The sequence below is a fragment of the Chaetodon trifascialis genome, chromosome 17 (genome assembly GCF_039877785.1).
Source record: "Chaetodon trifascialis isolate fChaTrf1 chromosome 17, fChaTrf1.hap1, whole genome shotgun sequence".
NCBI classification, from domain to species: Eukaryota; Metazoa; Chordata; class Actinopteri; order Chaetodontiformes; family Chaetodontidae; genus Chaetodon; species Chaetodon trifascialis.
The window spans coordinates 1376353-1401769 of record NC_092072.1 but is presented as its reverse complement, the minus strand read 5'-3'; the positions used below and the strand labels follow the sequence as shown (position 1 = coordinate 1401769).

The 25417-nt window shown below is 44.9% G+C and overlaps 1 protein-coding gene across 1 annotated transcript in view; it reads right to left on the bottom strand.

The window, feature by feature from the left end:
• The window catches only part of LOC139346067 (tenascin-like), a 34574-nt gene extending 9854 nt beyond the window's left edge, over positions 1-24720 (bottom strand). Inside the window, exons 1-9 of the mRNA XM_070984970.1 lie at positions 24490-24720; positions 23770-23827; positions 23444-23662; positions 18880-19283; positions 18662-18789; positions 18102-18475; positions 12859-12974; positions 2584-2737; positions 1371-1677 (exon numbers count right to left, since the gene is read on the bottom strand). Coding sequence (XP_070841071.1) covers positions 1371-1677; positions 2584-2737; positions 12859-12974; positions 18102-18475; positions 18662-18789; positions 18880-19283; positions 23444-23662; positions 23770-23827; positions 24490-24624 — 1895 coding nt within the window. The 5' untranslated portion in view covers positions 24625-24720. The remainder of the gene's footprint in view (positions 1-1370; positions 1678-2583; positions 2738-12858; positions 12975-18101; positions 18476-18661; positions 18790-18879; positions 19284-23443; positions 23663-23769; positions 23828-24489) is intronic.
• Between the last annotated feature and the right edge of the window lie 697 nt (positions 24721-25417).

Here is a 25417-nt window from a genome sequence, read left to right as displayed (position 1 = left end):
GTGCCTTCTTCTTCTTCTCCCCAACTGGTGGCTTTTTCAAAGGTCCTGGGCCAACCTTTCTCACTCCAGTCACAACTCTGGTTGTGTTAAAACGGGACAGACCAGTGACACTTGGCTTCCTTGGCAATGTGGGCCTCTTAGCCACTTTGGGCTTTGTACCATCTATTGCCATATTTCTGTTAACCAGAGGTTTAGTTCTTGCAATCACAGAGACTGTGGAATCTTTGTTCGGTCCATCGATACCTCCGACTTTCACAGCGTCAGCCTCGCTCCCATCATCCCTCCTTTCCTTTTGGTCAAAGACTTGCACCTCGGGCAATGGGTCGAAGTCTTGGTCTCTGTTGCCAACATCTTGTCCGGGTGCTAATGTGACCTGCATGGTCAAAGCTGCCGTGGTAACCCTTGGTAATGTGTTTCCTAAAGATGTGAAGGGAGTGAGCATTTTCATTCAATGTTAAGGTCATCATATGTTGCTGCTGTTCATAATCCAGAAGAGAGTCTAATAAAGGAAGAAAAGCAGTTTTAATATTTGTTATGATACTTCAGGAAACCTAATTCACAGTAGAGGGCAGTTATTATACAAGTACAAACAAAAAATCTACGGCAGCAGTATCCATGTGAAACCTGCAGGGAGAAAATTGAAATATAATTAATGTTGAGCTTGGACAGATGAATTTAACATGCTTGGTATCTGTGTCACTGCTGAGAGGGAAATATCACCTCTGAGTTGGGGAAAATGGAGCAGTTTAAAGAATATTCTCTTATCTTTGCTTCTGGAGGGTTGAGCCTGCATCTCGCTTCATTAACTTTTACATTAACGTTTCTTCACACTGTGATGCATTTAATATGATGTGTCCCACTGAATAACGAGCTCTCTGCACAGACTAAGTTTCACTTGCTTTCACTTAGCTGGAGCAAGTCTGTTCTCACCTGAGGAGTCTGGACAAGAAACTTTTGACTTGCTCGCACTTAGCAGGAGGGTGGTTGAAGCATCCATGAATGCAGCTTGTGCTGGAGAATTACTTTCTATTGCTTCTTTGTGCTAAATGTCCGCGCCACCTATTTTTCACAGTCTTCTCCATTTCTGTCTTTGTCCTTTTTCTAACTTACCTTAGCAGTATTTACCTCCTATGAAAGCATCAATCCAAGTTTGTTGAGTTTAACATTTTCAGTCAAGATACAAATAACAAATAAATAGCTTTATTTTACCACATCCTGTTGGATCTATGCTGCTTCTCTTTCGCCTACAGACCTGGGTCGTGGAGGCTTTAATGGAGGTGTTTCTTGTTTCACTTTTATGACAGGATTGGGACTTTTCCAAACATCAGTGTTTTCTTAAATCTGACCCAAACATCAGCAGAAAATCAAACCTCAGCAGTTCAGAAAAACGTCTTTGGTCGCTCTCACCTGGGGTAACCTGGGTGGTTGCGGGTTCACTCCGACTCGGGCCCTTCTCCGCCACGAGTATGATGTCATACATATGCCCCGCCTCCAGCTGCTGGATTTGGGCGGAGTTTTGGCCAACTGGGACGGTCATTTCTTGACTCCTCCCTGCTCCGTCGTTGGGTGTGACGGTCAAACGGTACCTGTCAATCTCCCCCTGCGAATGCTCCCATTGGACCACAGCGGACGTCGAGGTCGTCTTGACGACTTGGAGGTTGGTGGGACCAGAGATGACTGAAGATGAAGAAGAGAAAGGACACAATTTCTCCATTTCTCTACTCTGCCTGGTAACATGTACCTGTCGGGAGTGTTTCCAAGGGGGGAAACAGGTACACAAACATCCACTCGCACTCCTTCAGCCTTAAATTTACCTTGGCTCAGCATCTTTCCTCCTCTTTACTTTCCTGAAGTCACAGTTTGAGTCGCTGCTGAGCAGCTGCCACAGATTACATCTTTCACAGGAAGGGCAGCGAGAGGGAAATGTTTAAACTCCCTCTGCCAGCTTGGCGATTTGAGCTGCTCACATCGGCCAATTTGTTGGTCAGAAGCTCCGTTTTCTGACTGTTGCAGCTGAAACTGCACTTTAATGGGCACGTTTTTCATTTGTAAGCACTGCTGTCAACTGCAATATATTTGATTTTCACTATCTGCCGTATTGATGTGGCTTTTTCAATGCAGATGTCAATAGCCATGTTTCTTGTGCTGAGGCTGCAGCACGTTTGGTGTGCTGCTTATCAATATCCATCATTTAGATTATATGATATGTTTTCCAGAAATGTAGAAGAGTATCTGGAACAGCTATTTAGGACATAACGAGACGTGAAACTCTAAATTACACCTAAAACACAGCGTCCATACTGCTGCAGTGAAACGTATTGTTACTGTAAACCAGCCAGTGAAGAGAAATTTAAGACTTTCATGACGCTGACTGACCACAAGATGATAAATGTTACGAAACAAAGGCAATAAAAAACTCATCAACAACAAATCAGTCAGCATGAACACCATCCTAACTCTTGTTATTTGGGTAATGTTCGAACTATTTTCTTCTCTCGGCTGTCGTTCAAACTGCTCAAGAAGAGAAACACTGAGTTACACGTGATGTATTCAGTAAAGGACAGACAGACATGGAGAGCTCACGGGTCATGAATTCAGAGGAACTCTCGCTTCCCCTCCGGCCGCCGATCTCTCCGCTGATGCTGACGGTGTACTCCTGACCGGCCGCCAGACCTGTCTGGGTGAAGGTGGTCAGGCTGCCCTCCACCTGCACGGTTATCTGCTGGTCGCTCTCCTTCTGTTTGGGCCAGAAGAAAAACACAAATGAGAGTGAAACCAGGTTCTTCTCAGCTCCAGGGCAGCAGACTTCGAGCAGCTGTTAACCTGTGCACAGTGCAGAGCAGCAGCATTGATCCATGGTTTCATGAATCTGTCTGACCTTTAGGCCTTTTGGCCAGTTTCCCACATTTTTCTATAAATGTAGATCTTATAAGACAGAGACAGAGATGTGGTGATTCACTGCTGCTTAGAGGGATAAAATACAATTGGATGCAACAGTTTGAAGGACACAGTGAAGCCACTTTGTCCCAAATAAATGAATAAATAAAGTGTGACGACAAAAAAAAGACCTTTTTCTCCTGTTTCTCCTCTGATGATTTTAAACTGTTTTACAGACATTTCTTTCTTTCTTGTAATGATTTGGGCACTTTTCAGGGTCACAGTGTCACATCTGATCCATCAGCCCTGAAACTGAGTTTTTTAAGTGCTGCACAACGACCACTAGAGGGAACGTTTTCTCCTGTTTCCTTCCACGCTGACGGCTGATAATTGACTCCATTAAATGTTCTCCAAACTGTTTGCTGATTGAAGTTGTAGCCTGACTTCAGTTCAGACAGCTGAGGGAAGAAACACATTCCCAGTAATAAAAGTAATCATCATCAGGGTGCACGAATCAGACCGAGTGGAAACACTTTGCTGACTGCAGGGCATCGACATGTGTGTGGGCAGACACACACTCCTTCTGTTGTATTTTCAAATACAACAGAATTTTTCCAAAATCAAACTTTACTGAAGCAGAACAGAAACAATCCTGAGGGAAATCACATTTCTCAAACTTGCCTTGTATTGTTTCTTTGCTGCAATCACAAAGGTTTTTTCATGTGACTCAATGTTGATTTTATACATTCAGTGTTTGCTGGGACCACGAAGGCATCGACCTGGATTTTATTTAACAATGTTTTTCAGTATTTTTTGATATGTTAAATAAAAACACCCTTAAGATAATGAACACGAACACGACGAGCAGCTGACTCTGTGTGCTGCTCTGGAAATCTCTTCTCCTGTTTTCTCCTTCCAAAACCAAAAGGGAGGAATGTATATTTGACTTTTTTGTTTTCATGACTGCACCCTGTTTTGACTGAGACCTGATTCCAGCACAGCCAATCAAATCCTGCGTAAAGCAGCTGTGGTGATTGTCCTGTCGTTGCAGTCTGTGGTGTCTGTGTTCACTTTATTTCCATAAGGAATCGTTTCACGCTGCACAAAGTTCTCCTTACTGAATTCATTTTTGGAAACTTCCCTGAATTAAAAGCTGAGGCTCACTCAACAGTTCCTCCACTGGGAGTACTGGGCTGGCGTTTCCTTCTTGCTCTATCTTCTAATGAATGGATTTCATGTTGTAAAGTAAATGGACCGCAGCTTGTTGCCATGCTGGTCACTTTGTTGGCTGCCTGGTAATGGAGCTCCAGAGGTCATCCTGGATCAGCGTCGGCGTGTCAAAACACCCTCATCCGTTCCCACATCAATGCGCTGACATCATTAACGCTGAGTGGAGGCTTTGTGGCGTCTCTCTGGTTCAGGGACGATGATGTTTGGCTCTTCCTGAACACGAGGAGGTCCAGCTGGGCCACCGAGGGACTCTCAGGCTGCGTGTTTATGAATCCAACGTCTCCACTGGAGGTTCTCCTCAAGCACTGCTCCTCTGTTTGCTTCCATTTACTGCAAGAGTGTCATCAGCAGGTTGGCAGCCTCAGATGTAACACTAAGCATAGTGTGTGTGAGTAACAGAAGAAGTACTCAGATCACAAGTAGAGGTAGTACTACAGTGTAGAAATACCTTGGTATTCATTATACAGAACAGCTGATTTCAGAATAACGTTCATAATGTTATTGCATTACTATTGATGTTTCAATGGGTTCATCACTTTGATGATGCAACTGCCAAACATGGAGTTTAATTACTTCATACACTGCAGTGTAGTTTGTGCATTCCCCCTGAGGAGCAATAAAGTTGGATCTTAACCATCATCATTTATTTGTTGACTATATTTTGTATTAATCTGAATCTGCAGAGTAACTAAAGGTATCAAATAAATGCAGTTCAGTAAAAAGTGGATCACTAGTTGTGTAAAAATACTCAAAGTACAACAGTGTACTTGAGTAAATGTACCATCCACCACCGCTGAGCTGATCTGAGGATCACTGAAGTCTCTTCAGTGAAATTAGCCAAAGACACAGACCGATGTGGGAAACAGCGCCACCGTGGGTCCAGATCATGACGAAACTATAACGTCTCCTCTGCTGAAAGCATCAGGAGGGAATCATGAAAAGGCCGAAGACGAACGTCCTGCTTGAACTCCACTGACCACTGATTCATTCTGAGGAATTTGCTTCAGATGATTCATGAACCGAGAGCTGGACTCCAAAATAAAACTGCAGTTTAGCTTTAAATGAACTGCGCTTTCACACAACCACTGAGGGCTGATTCATCGCCTCCACTTCCTGCCACTGAAATGTTCGTCTCGAACGGTCTCCTTTTTATCCATGTCCATGTGAATAAATGAGACAGACGTCATCAACTGGACACTTTATGAGGCATTAAAACAAAAGAGCAGGTTCTGTGCAGCTCCACCGCTCATTAAAGCAGCTACACACCGAACGCTGCAGCTAATCCCAACGTGAGACATCAGTGGAGTAAAATGTACTTCAAGTATTAAAGTAAAAGTACTGTGTCTGTTGTCCTCTTGTCTCTGTAGATCATTGTGTCTCCTCGTTCATGTCTCAGCAGGACGTTCCTGGTGGAGTTGGTTGAGGTGGAGCTCATTTTAAACTAATGATTCTTTTCATTCTGGATCAATCAGCTCATCAATTCCTCCATCGATCCATCGATTGATCGTTCGGTTTGGAAACTTTGTGAAAACAGTGAGAAATGTGGTCACGATGAGCCCGAAGTGACGCCTTCACCATGTTTGTTTGTTCCAAACACATTCAGATCATTGAGATGACTGAGAGGAAAAGCAGCCAGTCAGACATGTGAGAGGATCAAACATCACGTGATTCGACAGCAAAGATCAATGAAACCATTAAAACAACAGACGATCGTTGACTTTCGTTCAGCTGTTCTTGTATGTTTTTTATGCAAAAATCTTATTTTGTGATTAAAAAACTTTATTTTAAATTCTGGTGGAGATGATCGAGTTTCCACAGACGACTGAGACTCTTAAACGGAGGATTTGCTGCTTTTTTGTGTTTTATATGATTGAACACCTTTGGGAATTTAAGGAAATTGATCAGGCAAATGTTCAATTGATTAATCTCTAAATAAGCAGTCACATGATGGATGTGGTTTAATGTGCCTGCAGTGGCCTCCTGTCCGAGAGGTGGAACGTTAGAAAGGAAACGTAAAGCTCAGTGTTTGGAGTCGGGAGTGATGATGTCGCCTGGAAACAATAAATATTTGCAGGAAGTAAACGTGGTTCACGAGCAGCGGTGCAGCGGCCATCTGGCACGCGGGGACGAACCCCGGTGGGCCGGCGGACGTCTGAATCTCCAGCTCATGAACATAAAACATGGCCTCTATCAGCCAGATGTCGGGTGAAGTCCGGACTCTTCCTGTCCTTCTTCGCTCCTCGGAGGTAAATCTTCCTCCTCCGGCTCGAAGTCTCTTCAGCGGTTGTTGTTGTTTATCTGTTGATCTGGTAAACATCCCTTTTCCTCCCTCTCTCTCTCTTCTTTCTCTCTCTGTGTCACAGCTGTGGCCCGGTGGTGATGTCATCTCTCTGGCAGTCGCCATGTTTTTGACAGTGTTTACACGTCGCCGTGGCAACAAGCATCCCACATCTGCATCTTTTCCTCTCCACCTCCGAGTGTTGTGTTCATTCACTGCTCTTCTGTTTTCATTCTGATCTGTTGGACTGTTTTGTCTCTGAATTCCACCTTCATCTGTCTTCTATTCTGTCCTCTAACTGCAGGCCCGTGCACGTGAGGAGACAGACCGAAGCTGACAATCTGGAGGGAAACATTGGCTTTAAAACCAATTAGACTGTGAGACATGTCCACCAATGATCTCTGGAGACCAAAGACAGACCAGAGTCTAAAATCTGGGTCCAGATTCTCACAATACAACAGCTGGAACAAGTCATCCAGACCAAACATCGAAACATGTAGCCTGCCGGTGTCGGCTATGAACTGCTGTGATCACCAACGAGCTGTCGATTTAAATCTACGCTTTGATATTTTGTGTTGTCGGATGAGAGTCAGCACCCGCAAGTCTGAGGCCAACAGCTGGAAAACAGGTCGGGAGTGACTCACAGACTCAAGTGAAGGAGTCGAGACGGCGAGTCCTATTCGTGCGTGAGGAGTAAGATGGAGGCTGAGGTCGACAGGTGGAGAGGGGGACCGGAGAGGACGGAGCTGAGCCTGAAGGCAAAGCTCTGGATTTACCAGCACCAACCCCAACGTATGGTCAGGTGAGACCTCAGGTAGGAAGGTCTGGACTCAGTGCTCAGAGGCAAGAACCCAGACATCCAGAGGGCGTCTGGAGGAGTTGAGCTGGTTCAGGCATCTGATCAGGATGCCTCCTGGTCAACTCCCCCCTGGAGACCCAGACCCCGAAACCACTAAAGGAGTGAAGTATCCTTTCTGAACAGGAGATGCCTGACATCCTGGTGGGCGTGGCTACCGAAGGCCACCGCGACCTGGATGTCAAAATAAAAGCACGGGCGGATTCTCATCCCTGACACCGCTGTCACGTCTCCACGGGAAAAATGAAACTGCTCCTTTAATTTGCAGCTTCACACGGACTCCAGCTTCTCCTCTGCGTGGGTTCATAAAGTCAAATTGACAAGTCGTCTTGTTGTTTTCACGGTTTCTCAGCAGTTCCACTTTTCTCTCCTCCTCTTCCTCCATCTTTTAGCACTTCATCTGTCCACGTCCGTCCATCCATCGAGTGTTTTCTGTCTCTCCAGCTGAGGGCGGCTGTGGATGTTTTGGACGTTATTCTCGTCCAAATGTCTCTCAGAGTCATTACTGAGGCCTAATCCCTCGATGATGTCACCGCAGGGAGACCATTGGTCCGTTTTGACGAGGAAATCACACAACGAGGTCTAACTGTGTGTGTGTGTGTGTGTGTGTGTGTGTGTGTGTGTGTGTGTGTGTGTGTGTGTGTGTGGGAAAACACGACTGAGAGGAAGCTATGTGTGGAGAGGTGATTCCTCCTGCGTGTGTGTGTGTGTGTGTGTGTGTGTGTGTGTGTGTGTGTGTGTGTGTGTGATCTAAAGCAGTTGGTTTCTTTTCATCTCGTTGGCGGCTTTGATTTTGACTGATTTACAGCCTTTTGGAGGTTGAGAGTGTTTTCTTTGTTCGCCTCTCTCCTCAACACAACTCTCACAAATACCAACGCAATTAGTAATTTTCCACTTCTTTAATGCCTTCTGCTGCTGATTGATCGCACATGTTAGAGGACGGACCGTCCTGATGAACAAGCGAAGCAGAGCTTTCGTGCCGCTGAAGGAGAAATAACGATGAACGACCATCGTGTCTGAAAGTGGGTGATGATCCATCAGCAGCGAAAACATCCAGTTAGACTTTTATAAACTCTTTTCAAAAGTTTTCAACATCCAGCGATCCTCAAAATAAACAATGCTAATCGACAAAAACACAGTTAATGCCCCACAGTGGCTGTAATCTTCATTAAAACACAAAACGTTTTGGACTGTAGAACCATTAAGAGTCCAGTTGCTGCAGTTTGAGTCAAACCTCTGACCAGTTTCCTTCAGCCTCAGACTGATCCAGCGACAGTCTGTACAACCATGAACACACTGCAAACAGCAGCTGCTAACAGCTAATTCAGCATTCTGCATAAATAAAAATAAAAATACAGAGTCTTTGCATTTAAAATAATCTGAATGAGAAAGAAGAAATGAGAAAAGAAAGCCTTCAACCAGCCAAGCCTCCCAGAAAGCACGTTTCTGCTGTTCACTGGAGCGGAGTGTCCAGTTACTGTGTGCTGCCAAACTAACTGTCATCTCTGGATGGGATTCAGTGAGAGGTGATGGTGTTTCTTTCATGAACTGCTGCCAGCGCTTCAACACAATGACGACCAGAGCGCCAACAGCAAAATCTGAAATGAAATGCTTAACATTTCCTCATGATGCACATTAGATGTCCAACAGAACATATCTGCAGTTTAGGTGGATGTAAACGTCATTTCAAACAGTCAAACAGATCAGCTGATGATCTGCAGAGATTCATCAGCGGAGGCCAAACTCGTCAAAAAGGCCAAACCTCGAGGCTGAGACGTGTCTGACAGCCGATGATACAGACGCGAGGCTAGTCTTCTCATTCAGACTCTCAGGAGCTTTAAACTGAGCTGACTGCTCTGAGACAAACGCTGTTGCTATGCTGCGGTCCATGTTTGTCCAACTTTGACCGGGGATTCGATGCCATGTGTGCTGTCACTGCCGACACACCCTCCCTGACTGTTCAGTCATCTTTAAGGTTCCTGTGAGGGACGGCAGCAAGAAGGAAAATCTGGATGAGAGGAATCATCCAGGAAATGCAACACGCTTTAAAAAAGACAGGATGAAGTGTTAGCGTCCACGCACGAGCTGATCCAGCTGACACGAGGCCGTCTCCAACGCTGACGAAACGTCAGTCCTTTCAATGCGGGGACAACATGGACATCAGTGATTTTCAGGCTACAGGCAGGCGACAGACGTGCAGACCTTTGCTGTACCTGACCTTCATCCTCACCTGGTGGAACAGTCGCAGTTTGCTCAGATTTAGTGAAAATAAATTAATCGGTGGTGTAGCTGAAGCACTCATCCTTCCACACCTCCTTCCCCTGTATGAGGACTTTCTTGGTCTTTATACTTCATATGAGGGGGGCTGTGGCTCAGGAGGTAGAGCGGTCGTCTGCTAATCAGGAGGTCGGTGGTTCGATCCCTTCTCGGTAGTCCACATGCCGAAGAATCCCTGGGTAAGAAACTGAACCCTGATGCTGCACCATCGGTGTGTGAATTCACATGTCGCTTTGGATGAAAGCGTCTGCAGACGAATGACTGTAGCTGTACGTCGCCTCTTTTGCTCCCATCAGTGTTGCTGCGGCCACCAGAGATCGCCGGCTAACAATAAACATAAATATGTGCTGGATTAACACCGTTTTTCAGCTTGTTTTCTATGCTGTCAGTCAAGATAGAAAACATCAACATCGTTTGTCGTGTTTGGTTATTTAGAAACAGAGTGAATCTTCCTCCATCGTTACGTGTTTCTGGCTGCTTCCGCCTCCTAAATGCATCTTATACAAACAGGCTTGATTCAGCGGCAGCGTCGCGGCGTCCAGGCCGTCGCCGTCTGTTGATCTGTGAGCACAAACAGTTTCACGTCTGCATAAACCAGCAGCAAACGTTGTGAACATCAGGACGTTTGTGAGAGATTCACTTCATAAATCCTCGTTTATTTAGCGGATCGCCTCAGACACACTTTGCTTTTGTTGATGTTTGCTGTCTGTTTCTCTGCAGTGACCAAATGTAACTTCTCCTTGTTGGACTCACCTGGAGCCTTCACTTCCTTTGATGCTGTTTTTTTATTTCTTATTTTGCCAGTTATTCATTGTTTATTTTTATCATTTTAATCTCACGTTGGGATGGTGAGACTACAGTCTTGTATGCGAGGACAAAGACAGTAAGTTTATTTTGCTCCTTGTTGGCTTCGTTTCGGACTGTTTGTGCAGACTGAAGTGAAACACGTAAAAACTGTGACACGCTTGTTGTTTTTAGAATTATTCCTTTACGAGAATCCGTCTCTCGTTTTTCTTTCTGCTCCCTGAACCTTTATCGTGTTGGAGTATCATGTGAAGCAGTGACGTGAACGAGGTCTGCTGCTCGTTCGGTGACCCGTGTTTGTGTGTAACATTCAGGATGAAGTGTTGTCATGAACATCTGAAGCTCTCCTTTGGCTTCCACAGAACTGAGGAAAAACCTCTGGAGTTGCTGAGGAATTTAGTCGTGGTTTGGATAACGGAGGGAAGATACAAACACGCACACGATGTGGTCTGAAATGTTAAAGTGAAAGGAGTCCAGACTGTTTTCCGTGGACGAGGAGGATTTGATGGAGTCCCTGAGGATCACGTCACAGCCTGCGGGGATCTCTGCCCTCCTGACGTTCATCCTAATTAGATTTATTGGATCTCATCTGCAAAATGTTGATGAAAATGATCCTTCAAACTATTGTAACTTGATTTGTAATCCAGAAATGTTTCACCTTCCTTCTGTCCAAAAAGCCCACAGTTCTCCCGACGCGCCGACATTATTTTCAACTTTTTAAGAGTTTTAAATGAAACTTGGATTTTAAAACAGTTTCATGCTCAGAGTTTGGTGGCTGACAGATGAAGGAGCTGAAATTGACAGTTTTATCTGCGTTTAGTTCAGCTTTAATGTTTTTAAATGAGTGTTTTTGAGCCTGTTAAAAAGACTAGAAGCTTCAGTTTATGTCATGGAAACATGAAAGTGGCACTTTGCTCTTAAAGCAGCATCCAGTGTTCAGAGTCACTGAATGCCATAAAATCCTGCTGTAGCTGAGCGTTTACGGTGCCCAGAGATCCCCTCAGGGACCTGAAGTCAATTTCACAGATCATTTTTTCTGGCGTCTGTCATGGAAATGACAAACTTCTGTGTTTCTATCCAACATGACCTGCTGCCACCGCTCACTGTCCAGCTCTGCTCTCCTTTAAGCTCCTTCTGAAGCGATCTGCCGTGTGTCCGTCTTATTTAAATCCACAGTTCGCTACCAGCTGAGCAGCAGACAGACACAGAGACGAGCTGGTGAACATAGTGGAGCATTTAGACCAAAACCAGAGCTGAAGGATGTTTGTCAGGAGACACACACATGAAAGCAAAAATTTAATTTGTCAAAATATTAAACTATTCCTTTAACTATTCTCTCTGAACCGACAAAATCAGCGCGTCAGGAGAAAACAGCACTCACACTCTGACTTGGAGCTCTGAGTTTTGGCCCTGAAACATCTGTGAGAGTCCTGAGGTGACTTACTGAAAACCATCTGTGCTGCACATCCTCTGTGGGCTTTCTGATCAATCTCACTGGACGTTTTGAATCAGTGTTTGTGGAGGAAATTAATCCTGGAAGCTGCTGAATCCTCGCTGACTTTACTGTTTTTCATCTTTCAGGGCTTTACTGGATTTCATGGACGTTGTTGTTCTTGTTGTGATGGAAAGGATGCAGTGAGTTAGCCTGACATTCAGTCACAGAGCTCTCCTTCAGTAAATCCACCTGTGAATGAACTGAGCAGATTTTCATGTCTTGTTTTCACACTTTTCATGTTTTCTTGCAGCCTAAAGCAGTTTGAAGCACAAGCAGGCCTCAGAGGAAGAGCTCCGGTCGGATCATCTGGAGGTCAAAGGTCAGATTGGTTTGTTGTTCATCTTCTCAGCCCGAATGAGGTCATTTTATGATTCTGCAGAGCTCATCCTCATTTTTTAAAACTCTCTTGAGGGTCTTGAGTAAATTTCAGGAACAGTTTTTACATTCGTCTCCGTCCTCTCAGCATGACTCTGACCTCCTGAACGCTGGGACGGCGACCACTTCTGGTGTCGAGCCACGACCGTCAACAAATACATCTGCTGTCTGAATTATATGTGTGTGTGTGTGTGTGTGTGTGTGAGTGTGTGTGTGTGTGTGTGTGCGCCTCTCTGCTGAACAGCAGCACTAGACTCAGACTTCTTCAACGATCATGAAGTCAAATTCTGGTCTGCACATGAATGATTATCTTCGCTGAATTCACTTTTCATCTTTTATCTTCAAGAAAGTTGTTTTTGCTCTGATTTTATGTTTCGCTTTTGTGCATCTTTTCCTGTTTTTAGAGAGCTGTTAATGAGGATTAGAACAATTACCGTCATTTTGGATAATGGCGTCCACAAGGTGCAAGTGTTGACTCGAGACGGCCCCTGCATCCATCTAACAAAGGCCCCATGAAACAAAAAACTAAATCCTTGTAGAGCTGAAAACGCAAAGCTGAAAATGGTTCAAGCTCACAAACACTTTAAGACAGGACTGCATGAAAGCAACGAGGCGAGAGCAAGGAGACATGCAGGTGACCAGCAGGCCGTGCTCTCAGGCTCCTACCTGGCTGGTGAAGGTGATGTGGTAGGTCTCGTACTGGACGGGCGGTGGAGTCCAGACCAGAGTGACAGACGTCTCTGTGATGTCCCGAGTGATCAGCTGAGACACACCTGACATGACTGCAGAGACAGAGAGACACATCGTCACTGGGAAAGCTTACGTCGTCCATCCCTTAAACACTGTGCGTTTCAAAACACATTTATTTTACGTATCATGATCGTATGTTTCTCTTTGATGCTGCACTTCTTTCTTTTCTTGTTTCTTACTCTGTCTGTCGTGAGCATCATGCACCAAAATCGCAGCTGTGGACGCACAGCGGTTAACATGGATCAGGCGAGAAGGACAAAATCTTCCATCAGGACATGAAAGCACGATTAAAATACACGAGTCCATTTCAGTCTTCCTCCACATCCACACAGAGCGGCACGATCGTCCTCCAGGCGTCGTGTTCGTGTTCACCTGATGGACGCATGTTCACTCTTCAGCTCGCTTTCCCTGATCTGAGGCCAGTCTGCCGTGGCTCCAAAGTCCTGAGCCTGGATGTCACCCATTAATGACAAAACCATCTTCTCCGTCTGAACTGTTTCACTTTCAAGCAGAAGATCAGATAGAACAGTTTGTTTTATTGTTGTGGTGCCAATAAACCAAAAAAAGAAAGAAACAGGGTTGATTTAATACTTCTCTGCAAACTTTTCCACTCCATTCACACCTAATACTGAAACTTGGAAATTTGCTCCTAACTCAACAACTCACAAAATTCTGTTATCTTTAAAAGGAGTCTGGGGCAACTGTTGTGATTTAATTTACAGAAATACAACATGATCAACGTACAGTATCAAAAATACCTTTGTTTTCTGTGGAGGAGCAGGATGAATCAGGGGATCTCAGACTGATAATGTTATAATGTTTCCATCAACCTTTGTCGCATCTTTACTTTTTCAACATGACCTTTTCAGCTCTGCCCGCCATAAAAAACCCAAATGCAACTCCGTCAAACTCGTTAGAGTAACTCGTGCTCTTCCATTGGTTACAGCTGCTCCATCCTAACTCACTCATTGGCTCGTCAAAAAGCGGAAAATTGAATGAAAACTGCTCTGCATTAATCAGACCTTACGTTCAGATATGCTCCCCTGCTGCAGAACAAGGCAAACAAGTCGTTTTTCTTCCCGAGTTTCTGTCCTTTTCTTCCTCGTGTGATTGATGCAGTGGAACAAATGAACCAGCACGCTTCCACTTCTGCTGCTGCCGAAGGCTCAATTTAGCTGAAATTGAGACGTGCACCTTATGAAACCCTCTGGCATCAGCCTCCACCAATCGATACTCGCTGGCACCACAACAATAAAACAAACTGTTCTATCTGATCTGCTGCTTGAAAATGAAACAGTTCAGACGGAGAAGACGTTTTTCTCATTACGGATCATGATAATGCAGCCACAGCGGCCTGGGTTCAGATCAGGGAGAGGTGGCTGAATATCTTTGAGATCTCCGTAAAAAGACAAGAATGAAACAAATCTGAAAGAGATTTCCCCAAGGAGCAGGTGGAGGGTCAATACACGCTGATCAGGTGCCAACATGCAGCTCCGTCTGCTGGATTCAGTGATAAATAGATGCCTGTTAGCACTACATTTACCTGGTAACATGTCACATGTTGAATGAAGCATTCAGGATGTTTATCACAGGTTTATGATGTTTTATGAAGCAATTTCACCAGGAGAAACATTCATTCTCTGTCATGTTCTATCTACATTTCATATACATCAGCCTTTTCCATAAAGTGCAGTTGAATCAACCACATGCTGACACACGAAGCCCTCAGGCTGGCAGAGCCACACGGCCGATGTATGACTGCACGCAGTGAGGGCATATTCGATAATAATTCACAGATTTGTTTTACTGCTCGGCCTTCTCATAAAATTAGTGCTGAAAAATTCACTGCTCAGCGGGTCACTGACAGCCTGACGTAATGCTTCCCGTAACGATTACTGCATCCAACATGCATTTCATATATGAACTGAAGTGAGAAGGAGGCAGGCGTGTGGCTGACGACCAAACGCGCACACGTGCACATAGAAATATATCAAAAGCATAAGTATGAAAGTAAAAGTACTCACAGTGCAGTACAATGTTGCTCTTACATCTGATGTTTCATAAAAACAGCCAGTTTGACATTTAGTTTAAGAATTTTCTCAAGACAAACGATAACTCCAGCACATCTGGAGATACGCGGTTTTCACTGGACAGGAAAGGTGTGAACGACTGTAATCTTAAAAGTAACGAGTAACTAAAGCCATATTATGCTTTTACAGTACTTGAGTAAATGTGCTTAGTTACATTCCATCACTGGAATCAACCATTGTGGACAGTGAGGTGAAATTTTTGGTATTTTCCTGTGAATTTAGGTTTTAAATAGACATAAAAGTACTAAAACTAAAATAGTAAAAAGTTAAAAAAAGTAGGTAAAAGTGCTAAGTGCTAATGTCAGGATGCTAACATGCCCACGATAACAACACTGATGTTTGTTTTGATAACCAGAGGATGGTTCTAGATGAAACAACAACTAACAATTCATCTGGAGTCGAACATGAACGTCTGAACCAGATTTCAGGACAATCTTGCCAATAGATGTTGAGATATTTCACTCGAAACCACAAATGTCAACTTCATATTGATGCTAGAGGAAAAACCAGTTGGATTCAACCTGCAGGAATCATGAATGTTTAACGACAATCCATCCATTTGAGCCAATGAAATAGATAAATGGACAGAACTGACTGTTTTGCCAACAGACTTTCAGACCTCTGTGAGTTTTCTGAGGCGGAGGTCAATGTGGGGTACCCTGCACTTATGATGTCCCAGTTTCTAAAGTCCTGGCTATGCTGTTAACACAAATTCAAAATGTGCATAAAAAACAGGTGGATGGAAACGTACTCAACAGCTGCTGCTGGTCACTTATCTCACTTTCTCTCCCTGACATGGGGCGTCAGATTGTGGACTCCAAACAAGCAAAACTCCAATCAGAGGTCAGTCACATTTGGGAAAACACTTTACTTCCTGTTTGAGCCTCAGGCTGCACAGAAAGCCGTTACACAGCAGTCAGAGGGGTTTTATGGGCACCACTTCTGGTTCCTGCTGCTCCGCTAATGAAACAGTTCTGTCAGTTGAATCACTGCAGCTTGAACCAGCTCCAAACAGACAAGCTAATACGCTAACGTAGCCTGGCAACAACAAAAACAGCAAAACAGTGTGAAGAGGCAAACGACACGAGTCACTCTGCAAATGATGATGCATCAAACTAGCTAAGTGAAGGGAAGTTTCCACAATATAGAAAAATGAGAGTGTGTCAGGGAGGAAATGGTCAGATAATTAAGATGGAAACGCAGGTGTTAAATGAGTCATGACAAACGCTCCAAATGACTGACATGTTCAGTTCACTTTCAGAGCAAAACATTTCCAAAGTCTGTAAAACATTTTATCAACTACATCCTCCCAGAAATGACAAACTGTCTGCTTTCGTGTGTGAGACCCATTACGTTATTATGTGAGGAGATATTACACTAAAGCAAAGCATCTGGGATATTCAAGCCCTGCTTACATACCAAACATGTAAAGTGTTCTCCCTGATGTTATAAACCACATATCCACATGAGGAAAAACAAAGCCAAACTCGCTGGAGAGGGATATTTAAACACGGCCACTGTGGAGGAAATGTGTGATTTTATAGGCTTTTTGCAGATTTCTCGCCAGAAAAAGATCGTTCCCACGCGATCTGCGATGGAGCAGCAGATGTTAGTAAGTAAAAAAATAAGTAAGTAAACAGTTGATAAGTTATATAGCACTTCTCTAGCACAGGAAAGCGGTTTGCAATAAAAGTAGAATCAACAGATATAAAAAGACACATAGAAATGCTAAAAACTGGCTGAACAAATGTGTCCTGAGGAACATTTTAAAGGTGCTCATGACGTCTTTAGTTTTAGGCCTGGATCAAGGAACAACCATGATGGGTTACAGTGGATTCATGTTTACCAGTGTCCCTCGACTGGGAAAAACAGGTGAATAAAGACACTACATGCTAGTCAAAGGGTATAGAGGGTGAATTTAACAGATGACGAAGGCTTTCCTTCTCCTTGAAGAAAAGTTTTGATAGCATTACATTGTATTGTGATATTAACCTTTTTATATTTGAGCCAGCTATGTAAAATTGTTGGAAATTTTAGGGTTAAAGTGTGATGTATAACTGGATATCATCTGCATAGAAGCGATACTTGACACCACAAAACTAGTTATTTGGCCAAGATGAAACATATTCAAGGAAAACAGAAGGGGACCGTGAATAGAGCCTTGCGGTACGCCACAGGTTAGTGTCACAGATGAGGATGAATCATGGGCATTGTACTACAAATCTTAGACACCTGATGTTTTGCCTCTTGTACTGTTGTCCTTTCTTATGTGTATAACAACTCTAACTCACCATCAGGGTAGTGTAGGGCCATTTGTTGATAGAATAAACTGTTGACACAGATGCTTTTCATTGTTGTTGTTTTGTCTGATACGTGTATAAATATCTTTTAAACTTCGTATCATCTGCTCACTGGTAAGCATATATAAAAAACAAAACAAAACACAATGGGACCCAGAATAGAACCTTGTGGCACACCACAAATCAGACTCAAAGATGCATTGTGCAGCATTGTGTCACAAACTTGAGCACAATCTGCAGCTGATCATTTGCCCTGTTGTGATTGTGCTGTAGAGTTACTTTTTGGCATTGTAAAATATGACCACATACAATTGTTTTTTGTCTTTAGATGTAAATATTCCATTTTGCTTTCTAGAAAAAAATAGTTTCTTTGTAGTACTGTTACATAAAGACTACATCCTTGATAGAAAGGGTGTTTGACCTTCATCTATTATTCCATTGCTTGTGAAATTTGAAAACTCCATGTGTAAGACTGCAGAACACATTGGGAATTACATTAGCCAGGCCACATTTGGTGACCACATTCTTAAAATAAAATATCCTCCAGCAAGTTGAAAGTAACTAACTCCACCTGTTGACAAGCCCACCAGCCCAGCCTAACAAATGCCATGCAAAGACTCGTGGATCAGATGTCATTATCCAGATGATGAATCCAGATACAGGTCACATGCTAACACCAGGTGTGAATGGGGATGACCTGCACATGACACAGTTCTACTTAGGAGACTAGTTTCAATGAATACTCTCTTATTTGTTTGGTTTAACTCACCGGTATCACAGTTGGGTCCGGTCATCCCCTCCTCACACTGGCTGCAGTCTGGTCCGGTGAACCCACGCCGGCAGACGCACCTCCCTTTGACGCACCGTCCCTTGTTGTTGCAGTTACTGGGACAACCTTTGGTGGTGCAGTCCGGCCCGGCGAAGCCCACGTCGCAAACACACTTCCCATTAACGCACTTCCCGCGCTTGCTGCAATTGTTGGGACAAGCTTTCTCAGAGCAGTCTGCGCCGGTGAATCCATCATTGCAAACACACTGTCCATTAACACAGCGCCCCCTGTTGTTGCAGTTTCCTGGGCAGGAGTTCTCTGAGCAGTCGTCACCGGTGAAGCCGCTGTCGCACACACATTTACCATTTACACACCTGCCGCGGTCGTAACAGTCATTAGGGCAGGTTCTTTCTAAGCAATCCGGGCCGCCGAAACCATCATCGCAAACACACTCTCCATTTATACAGCGCCCTCTGTTGTTACAGTTTCCAGGACAGGCGATCTCAGAGCAGTCCGCTCCAGTGAAGCCGCTGTCGCATACACATTTACCGTTGACACACCGGCCGCGGCTGTTGCAGTTATCAGGACAGGCCTTTTTGGAGCAATCTGGTCCGGTGAATCCAGGATCACAAACACACTGTCCATTGATGCAGCGCCCCCTGTTGTTGCAGTTTCCTGGGCATGAATTCTCAGAGCAGTCCGCACCAGTGAAGCCGCTGTCACACACACATTTACCATTTACACACTTTCCACGGTCATTGCAGTTGTCAGGACACGCCCTGTTTGAGCAGTCTGGGCCGGTGAATCCGGGATTACACACACACTGCCCGTTGACACAGCGCCCCCTGTTGTTGCAGTTTCCAGGACACATTTCATCAGAGCAGCTGGGACCCGTGAAGCCACTGTCGCACACACACCTGCCGTTCACACACCTGCCACGGTTGTTGCAGTTGTCGGGGCAGCCTCCCTGCGAGCAGTCGGGGCCGCTGAAACCAGGATCGCACACACACTGTCCGTTCACACAGCGTCCGTTGTCGTTGCAGTTTCCGGGACAGTTGGATTCACTGCAGTCTGGTCCTCTGAAACCAGGGAAGCAGACACACTTGCCGTCCACGCAGCGACCCTGATCGCTGCACTCATTGGGACACTCGTCAGTCTCTGGTTTGATGGAGCAACCTGCACCTGAAACAGAGGAGGGAGAAGGAGAGACAGGTGGGTTAAAAGAGATGACGAAGAGACGTCACGAACAAGCTGACGGCACGTCGATCTGTCACTGTGCAGCACTGTCCTGCCAGCCTGTGCCCGGGTTAAAAAAAGGATTTTAACAGCGTACATACTGTGCAGTCTTCTGCTCTGTTGGCACCGACAAAACAAACTGTTGAGTTTGATGTTGCACAAAAGGAAATTCCCAAAAATGTCCTCAGTCAATGATGGTGGACAACAGTCCAAACTACTGTAGAACTGATGACATCTAGTATGAACTTCTTGTACACTTCTGGTCATATTTTTGTTGTTTTCTTTTTGTCAAATAATACTTTTATCACTATTACTCTGAAGTTTTCAACAGCTTAAAGTTTCATAAAAGTTTATGAGAGAAGGTCACAATCTCGCCTGAAGACTCAGATATATTCAGTATAACCTTTGATGAGGGGTCACGAGTAAATACACATGGATCCTTTTAAAAGGTCAAAAATCCCCAAGAACTCCAGAGTTTGTTATGACTCAACAGCAGCCTGATGATTTAGCTTCTAGTCTTAAAATCATTGGAGCTAAAAATGCTCCTCCTGAGGGTGGTGCTCAGGACAAGTTAAGGTGGTTATCAAAGCCTTCGACATCTGAAGACCATTACAAACATCGATAAAAGCAGTGGCCAGTCGTTGAGCTCTCTGCTTGTAAAGTGGACTGACGGACTGACCCCCACCCTCAGGTCTATCAGAGCAGTGATGGAGGCTTTGCTTTGCTGCAGTACAGTAAAGGAAGTTCACGTCTTGAGCAAGTCAGAGAACTCTTCATTGATGATCCTGCTTTAGTCTTTGAGGGGTGGGCTGGTGGGAGGTGGGGGTCTAATCCCCTCTAATTCAACTGTAAAGCAGTAATTATCCCCCTGTGCTGTTGAGAGGAGGGTGGAGGTAAGCTGCGGCGGACTGGGAGGAGGTCCAGACTGAGATCACACTGGGCAGAGAGTGGGACACACACACACACACACACACACACACACACACACACACACACACACACACACACACACACACACACACACACACACACACACACGCACACACACACACACACACACACACGCTGCAGCGTTAGCTCATGCTTGAGCTTTGCCAGTATCTCACATTAGTCTGTCAAACATAATTCAACTGACAGCACAGTCATGTACTCAGAGTAACTAAGTACATTTACTCAAGTACTGAGCTGAAGTACAATCAGGTGGTAATGGTACTTCATTATTTCCATTTTGTGTAGATATACTGAACGCCTGCCTCCTCTAAGATCTGGTGTATTTCAGTTTGATGCACTTCAGTTGTTGGATTGAATGTTTTTGTTCGGTCGTGTTTCAGAGGACGTCAGAGAAATGTGACATGAAGTGAAATCAAAACTGACAGAAAACACAACCAGCTTCAGAATAAAAAATACTGCTGGAGGGTAATAAGCACATGTATTTTAGTTAGAGTACAATTAAACTTGAGATGCTACTTTAAACTTCCCTCACTGTTCTGACGAATCGCCCACTCGCCCCCCAAACGCTCACAATCACAACAGCAGACAAACAACAACTGCAACGTCTGCGGCTCACTGCTGACGTCCACACATCGAAAAAATGTCCAGAGGATCCACTGCAGTAAAAATATTTAGTCCAAAACATGATAATAATCCACAGAAAGATGTTTTCTCCTTTCACACCAGCAGACGATGAGCTCGTCTCCCGCTTAAAATATACAGATTGGCACCATTTTGGCACATCTCGTCAAACTATGGGTACAGATACCTTAAATTTGAATAGAAATGGCCAAAATCTCTCGCGAATATTCATAGTTTACTCAACTACTGTATTTAAGTACAAATTTGAGGTACTTGTTGAACCCCGATTCTAAAACAATCTGAACCCTGTGAAACATCAATAAAACCAGAATCAATCATCAATAATCAAACTGTTCACTGACAGCAGCTTCATGTGTTCATCTCTTCATCCAGGACGCCCCTTTCATACCCAACCATGATCCTCTCACCTGTCACCACTCAGCCTGTTTACCTGTGGAACGATCCAAACAGGTGTTTCTGGAGCGTTCAGCATCTTTCAGTCTGTGAACGTGTCGCTGCGTCAGATTCACAATCAGCAGATATTTACAGGAAAGCCAGGTCAGTTCATGTCAGAGAGGATCAGATCAGGTGATCACATGGGTTGTAAATGAAAGTACCCAACAGTGTGTACAAGTACTGCTCTGCTTTAGTGACGACAGATTAGAGAGTTCTTCTTTTCCTTTGTGTTTGTTCTTTGTTGTTGTGTGAATCTTCATCTTCAAAGACAAAATAGGGAACGGACGGTCTAAGAGTTGAGTTCTGCTCTCGATAAAAATATCAAAATACTTGATCAATTTGTCATCTGTTGGCTGTGTGTGTGTGTGTGTGTGTGTGTGTGTGTGTGTGTGTGTGTGTGTGTGATGCAGGATGAGTCAGTGGTAAGCAGCGACAGACAGCAGTGAAGTAATATGAACTCACAGAAGTGGCTGAAACAGACGCGTTTGGACAGATTGTGACTGAATGAGTGTGTTTCCAGCTGTAATGAAGAGCTGCAGCACGACGACATGAAAGACGAGACGTGAGGAGAAATATATGAGCTGTAAATCAGAGTCAGATCCACCGCGTTCAGATTTATTACTGCACCATTACTCATTGGAGGAAACTCATGCAGTTCACACACAGTCACAGCCAGCAGCCAGGCGCGTTAATGTGAGGGAGCTCGTGCTTTGCTGCTTTGCTCAAGGGTAACTTGGCAGTCAGTGTTAAAGTTTGTGTTCATTTCTTTTACTCGGTGCTTTTATGTCCCAGCAATTTTCCTCTAGCGCCACCATCAGGACAAAGCTGTGAGTTGGATGGAAACATCAGACGAGCTTCCCTGGAGGAATTATTCAAAAACATCTTTATTGATGATGGCACACGTTAACGTTACACACTCACTGATGACGAGCTTAAAAATGAGAGAACAACAGCCGAGAGCTACGCTAACAGCACAGCAAATGCTACTGGGTAATGTTCATCATGTTCAGCATCTTAGTTCAGTGTGTTAGCATGCTAGCATTTGCTAATTTGTACGCAGTACAGCTGAGGCTGATGGGAATGTTACGTAAACAAAGTATTTGACAAATTAGACCTTTGGCCTGATGGTGGCGCTGTGTGAACATCCAGAGGATCACAGAATCCATCCTGAGGGGAACATGAATGTCTGAACCATCTTTCAGAGCCATCCGTCCAACAGCGGCTGAGGTGTTTTACTGAAGCAGAGAAAAACTGACGAGCATGTCCTCTCAGACTGGACATGAGGCTCTAGACTGGGTTCTCCTGGTTTCTGAGTTCTCTCAGGTCACATGACCAGGCGTGTGTTCGTGTTTGTTGGCGCGGCGCACCCTAACCCTAACCCTGGTTAAGACGACTGTGGTCAGCTTTAAAAACTATGGCTGCACCTTTTCTTTCACACGTACCAGCAGTTCAGATCACTTTGGGCGGTTTTGGAGAGAAATGTGTGTTCAGGACGGAGGAATTAATGTCTTAAATGTCTTATTTTATAAGACACAATAACAACACGGAGGGGAACATTATTTACTCGTTCTCGATGAGACTGGCTCGTATTCATCTGTTGTTTTGTCCCCATCGCTTCATCTCGCAGCGCTTTCCTGTGTGATCAGGCAGTTAAACAACATACCAGAAGCGACAGACTTGAGGTTTGTTTTATTTACAACATCAACATGTTGGGAAAAGTTTTGTTTTGAATGCTTTATGGGTCATTTATTGGTCTGTTAAGACTTTACTGGAAAGCCTTAAAGAAGGCATGATTATCTTTATATTGAAGCGATTAACTTTGGATTTATATGATGGAAAATCACGGGGCCCCTGAGGGCCCCCAAACCTCTTGGTTCTCTCACTGGTCTGGGCAAACATAACAAAGATTAAAGCTCCCAAAAACGTATTTTCTCAATCAGCTTCTCGGAGCGAATGCACCGTTTTCTGACAGAGTGGGAAGATTTCTGCTTATGTTTCAGCTTCTTCTCTAGAAACGAGGCGAGCGTGAAGCAGAACAGCTGTTTGTTGTTTATCCAGTCATGAACAGCTGACACTACCTTTGCTCTCCTTGGAGGTGCAGCAGCCTCCCTCGGCTCCTCCACATTTCTCCCTGAGGGCCGACACCTCCCTCTCCAGCCTCTCCAGACGCTCCCGCAGGGCAGCAAACTCTGTCTCACAGCCACAAGACCCAGATCCTGAATCTGAACCCGACGGAACCAGTTTGATCTTGTGGGTCAGGACCAGAGGAGAGCCAGGAGTCAGGTCGATCTCCTTCCCTGAGAAATAAAGAGAGGAGCAGGCTGAATCAAGGTGAGGAGGAGGAGGAGGCAGAACGCTCGGATGCATTTGTATTAGTTCTGTCGAGATCTTCACAGGTTTTTACCTCCCTGGCTGACATCAGATGAGTCGCCCTGAGTGGCGCAGCCCTCCGAGATCACCACCTGCAGCAATGACAGCAGGTGAATCAGCCTCAGTGTCTCAGTGGTTTACCTGCTGCACCCTGATCCTGAATACTGCACTACTGTACATTCATTCATCCAAAGCAAAATCCATCAAATCCGCTGCAAAACTGCTTCAACAAAACGTCGCACAAAGCTTCTCTGAGCGCTGCTTTCAGCCCAAACACAGCTGCTGTGTCACCGTGACCCATAATGCATTGCAGGCAGAGTAACAGTGATAACAAAAAGGTCTGTTAAGACGAGGAGAGTGAAATGTGCTTTCATCACATCAGCTGGACGAAGATGCAGGGTGTAAATAAAGGGACAGAAACTCGAACTGTTGTTGGACTGAACCTGTTCTTTAACATTAGAGACAGAAAAGAAACATTCAATAATATTTTATCAGAAATCTGACTTTGAGGGTCCAGATGAAAGTTTTTACATGGAATTAAAGAAACTTCAGTTTTTTGTTCTCTGTGAGGAGGAGGAGGAGGAGGAGGAGGAGGAGGAGGGGGAGGAGGAGGAGGAGCAGGCTCAGCTTCGTCTTCGTCCTTTGATGGACGTGCTCCTTAAATTCAGATGGATTTTAAACTGGAGGGCATTTCAAATAACCTGTCAATCATTTCTACATGCTTCACCTCTCACCCAACCAACCAACGACTCACCTTGATGGAGTCCTGCCTGGTGTCCCTCGCCACCCTTTGACCTCTGACCTGTAACTCCCGCGAGGTAGATGGGGTCAAGAGGGCCGGAGCAGCCAGGAGGAGGACGAGGAGGGGGCAGGGGATGAAGGGAGGCATGATGGGGTCAGATCAGGAAAGTTCTTCCTCAGGTTGTTTAGGAAAACGAGGGAAGGGAAAGATGTGGGGCTGCTCAGGAAATCCGAGCTGATTGAAGCAGTTTGTTTGCTCGACTCTTTCCAAGACGTCTTAAGAGATGAGCAGCGCTCGGACTGCGGCTCAGAGAGATCTCCGTCAGCTTCGCTTCAGACTCCACGGAGGTGGCGGCAGCAGACGTAGCTTTTCTACCCACCTCTGCTTTGTTCTCCGTGGATTTTCCTCCTGGAACCAAGACAGAAACGCACATTTAAACCCTGTAAAGTTTCCTTAATTAGCAGAAATGGGGCCATTAGCTGTTTATGGGCCAGTCAGTGTAGCGTGTCAGCCAGTAAACCACAATGGAAACAGTAACTTGGTCTGTCAGAGTAATTTGTTACCCTGCAGCCGGTTTCTGCCCGTCGTACCACCTCACACGGTGGTGGCACATGAATCAAACTGAAGCTGGTTCTTTACCTCATTTGTTAGACTGTAATTGCTTAATTTGTCTCAAATGGATCCTCATGTCTTACTGGGTTTGCTACGCTCAGCCTTGCTGGCCCTGATTGGTTTGGAATTTCCTCACAGAGTTTCCAGCAAAGGACAGAACTAATCCCGACTCGCTTTATCATTTGGTCTCAATCCAGAGCTGGATGGCTTCAGTGAGCGTCGTGTCGTCCTGGAAATGAGAAAACTATGAAATCAACGTGAGGACAAAAGCAGTGCTGGAAGAAGTTCTTCCACTCAGGCAAGAGTACAGACTGTAGGAGAGTGCTGC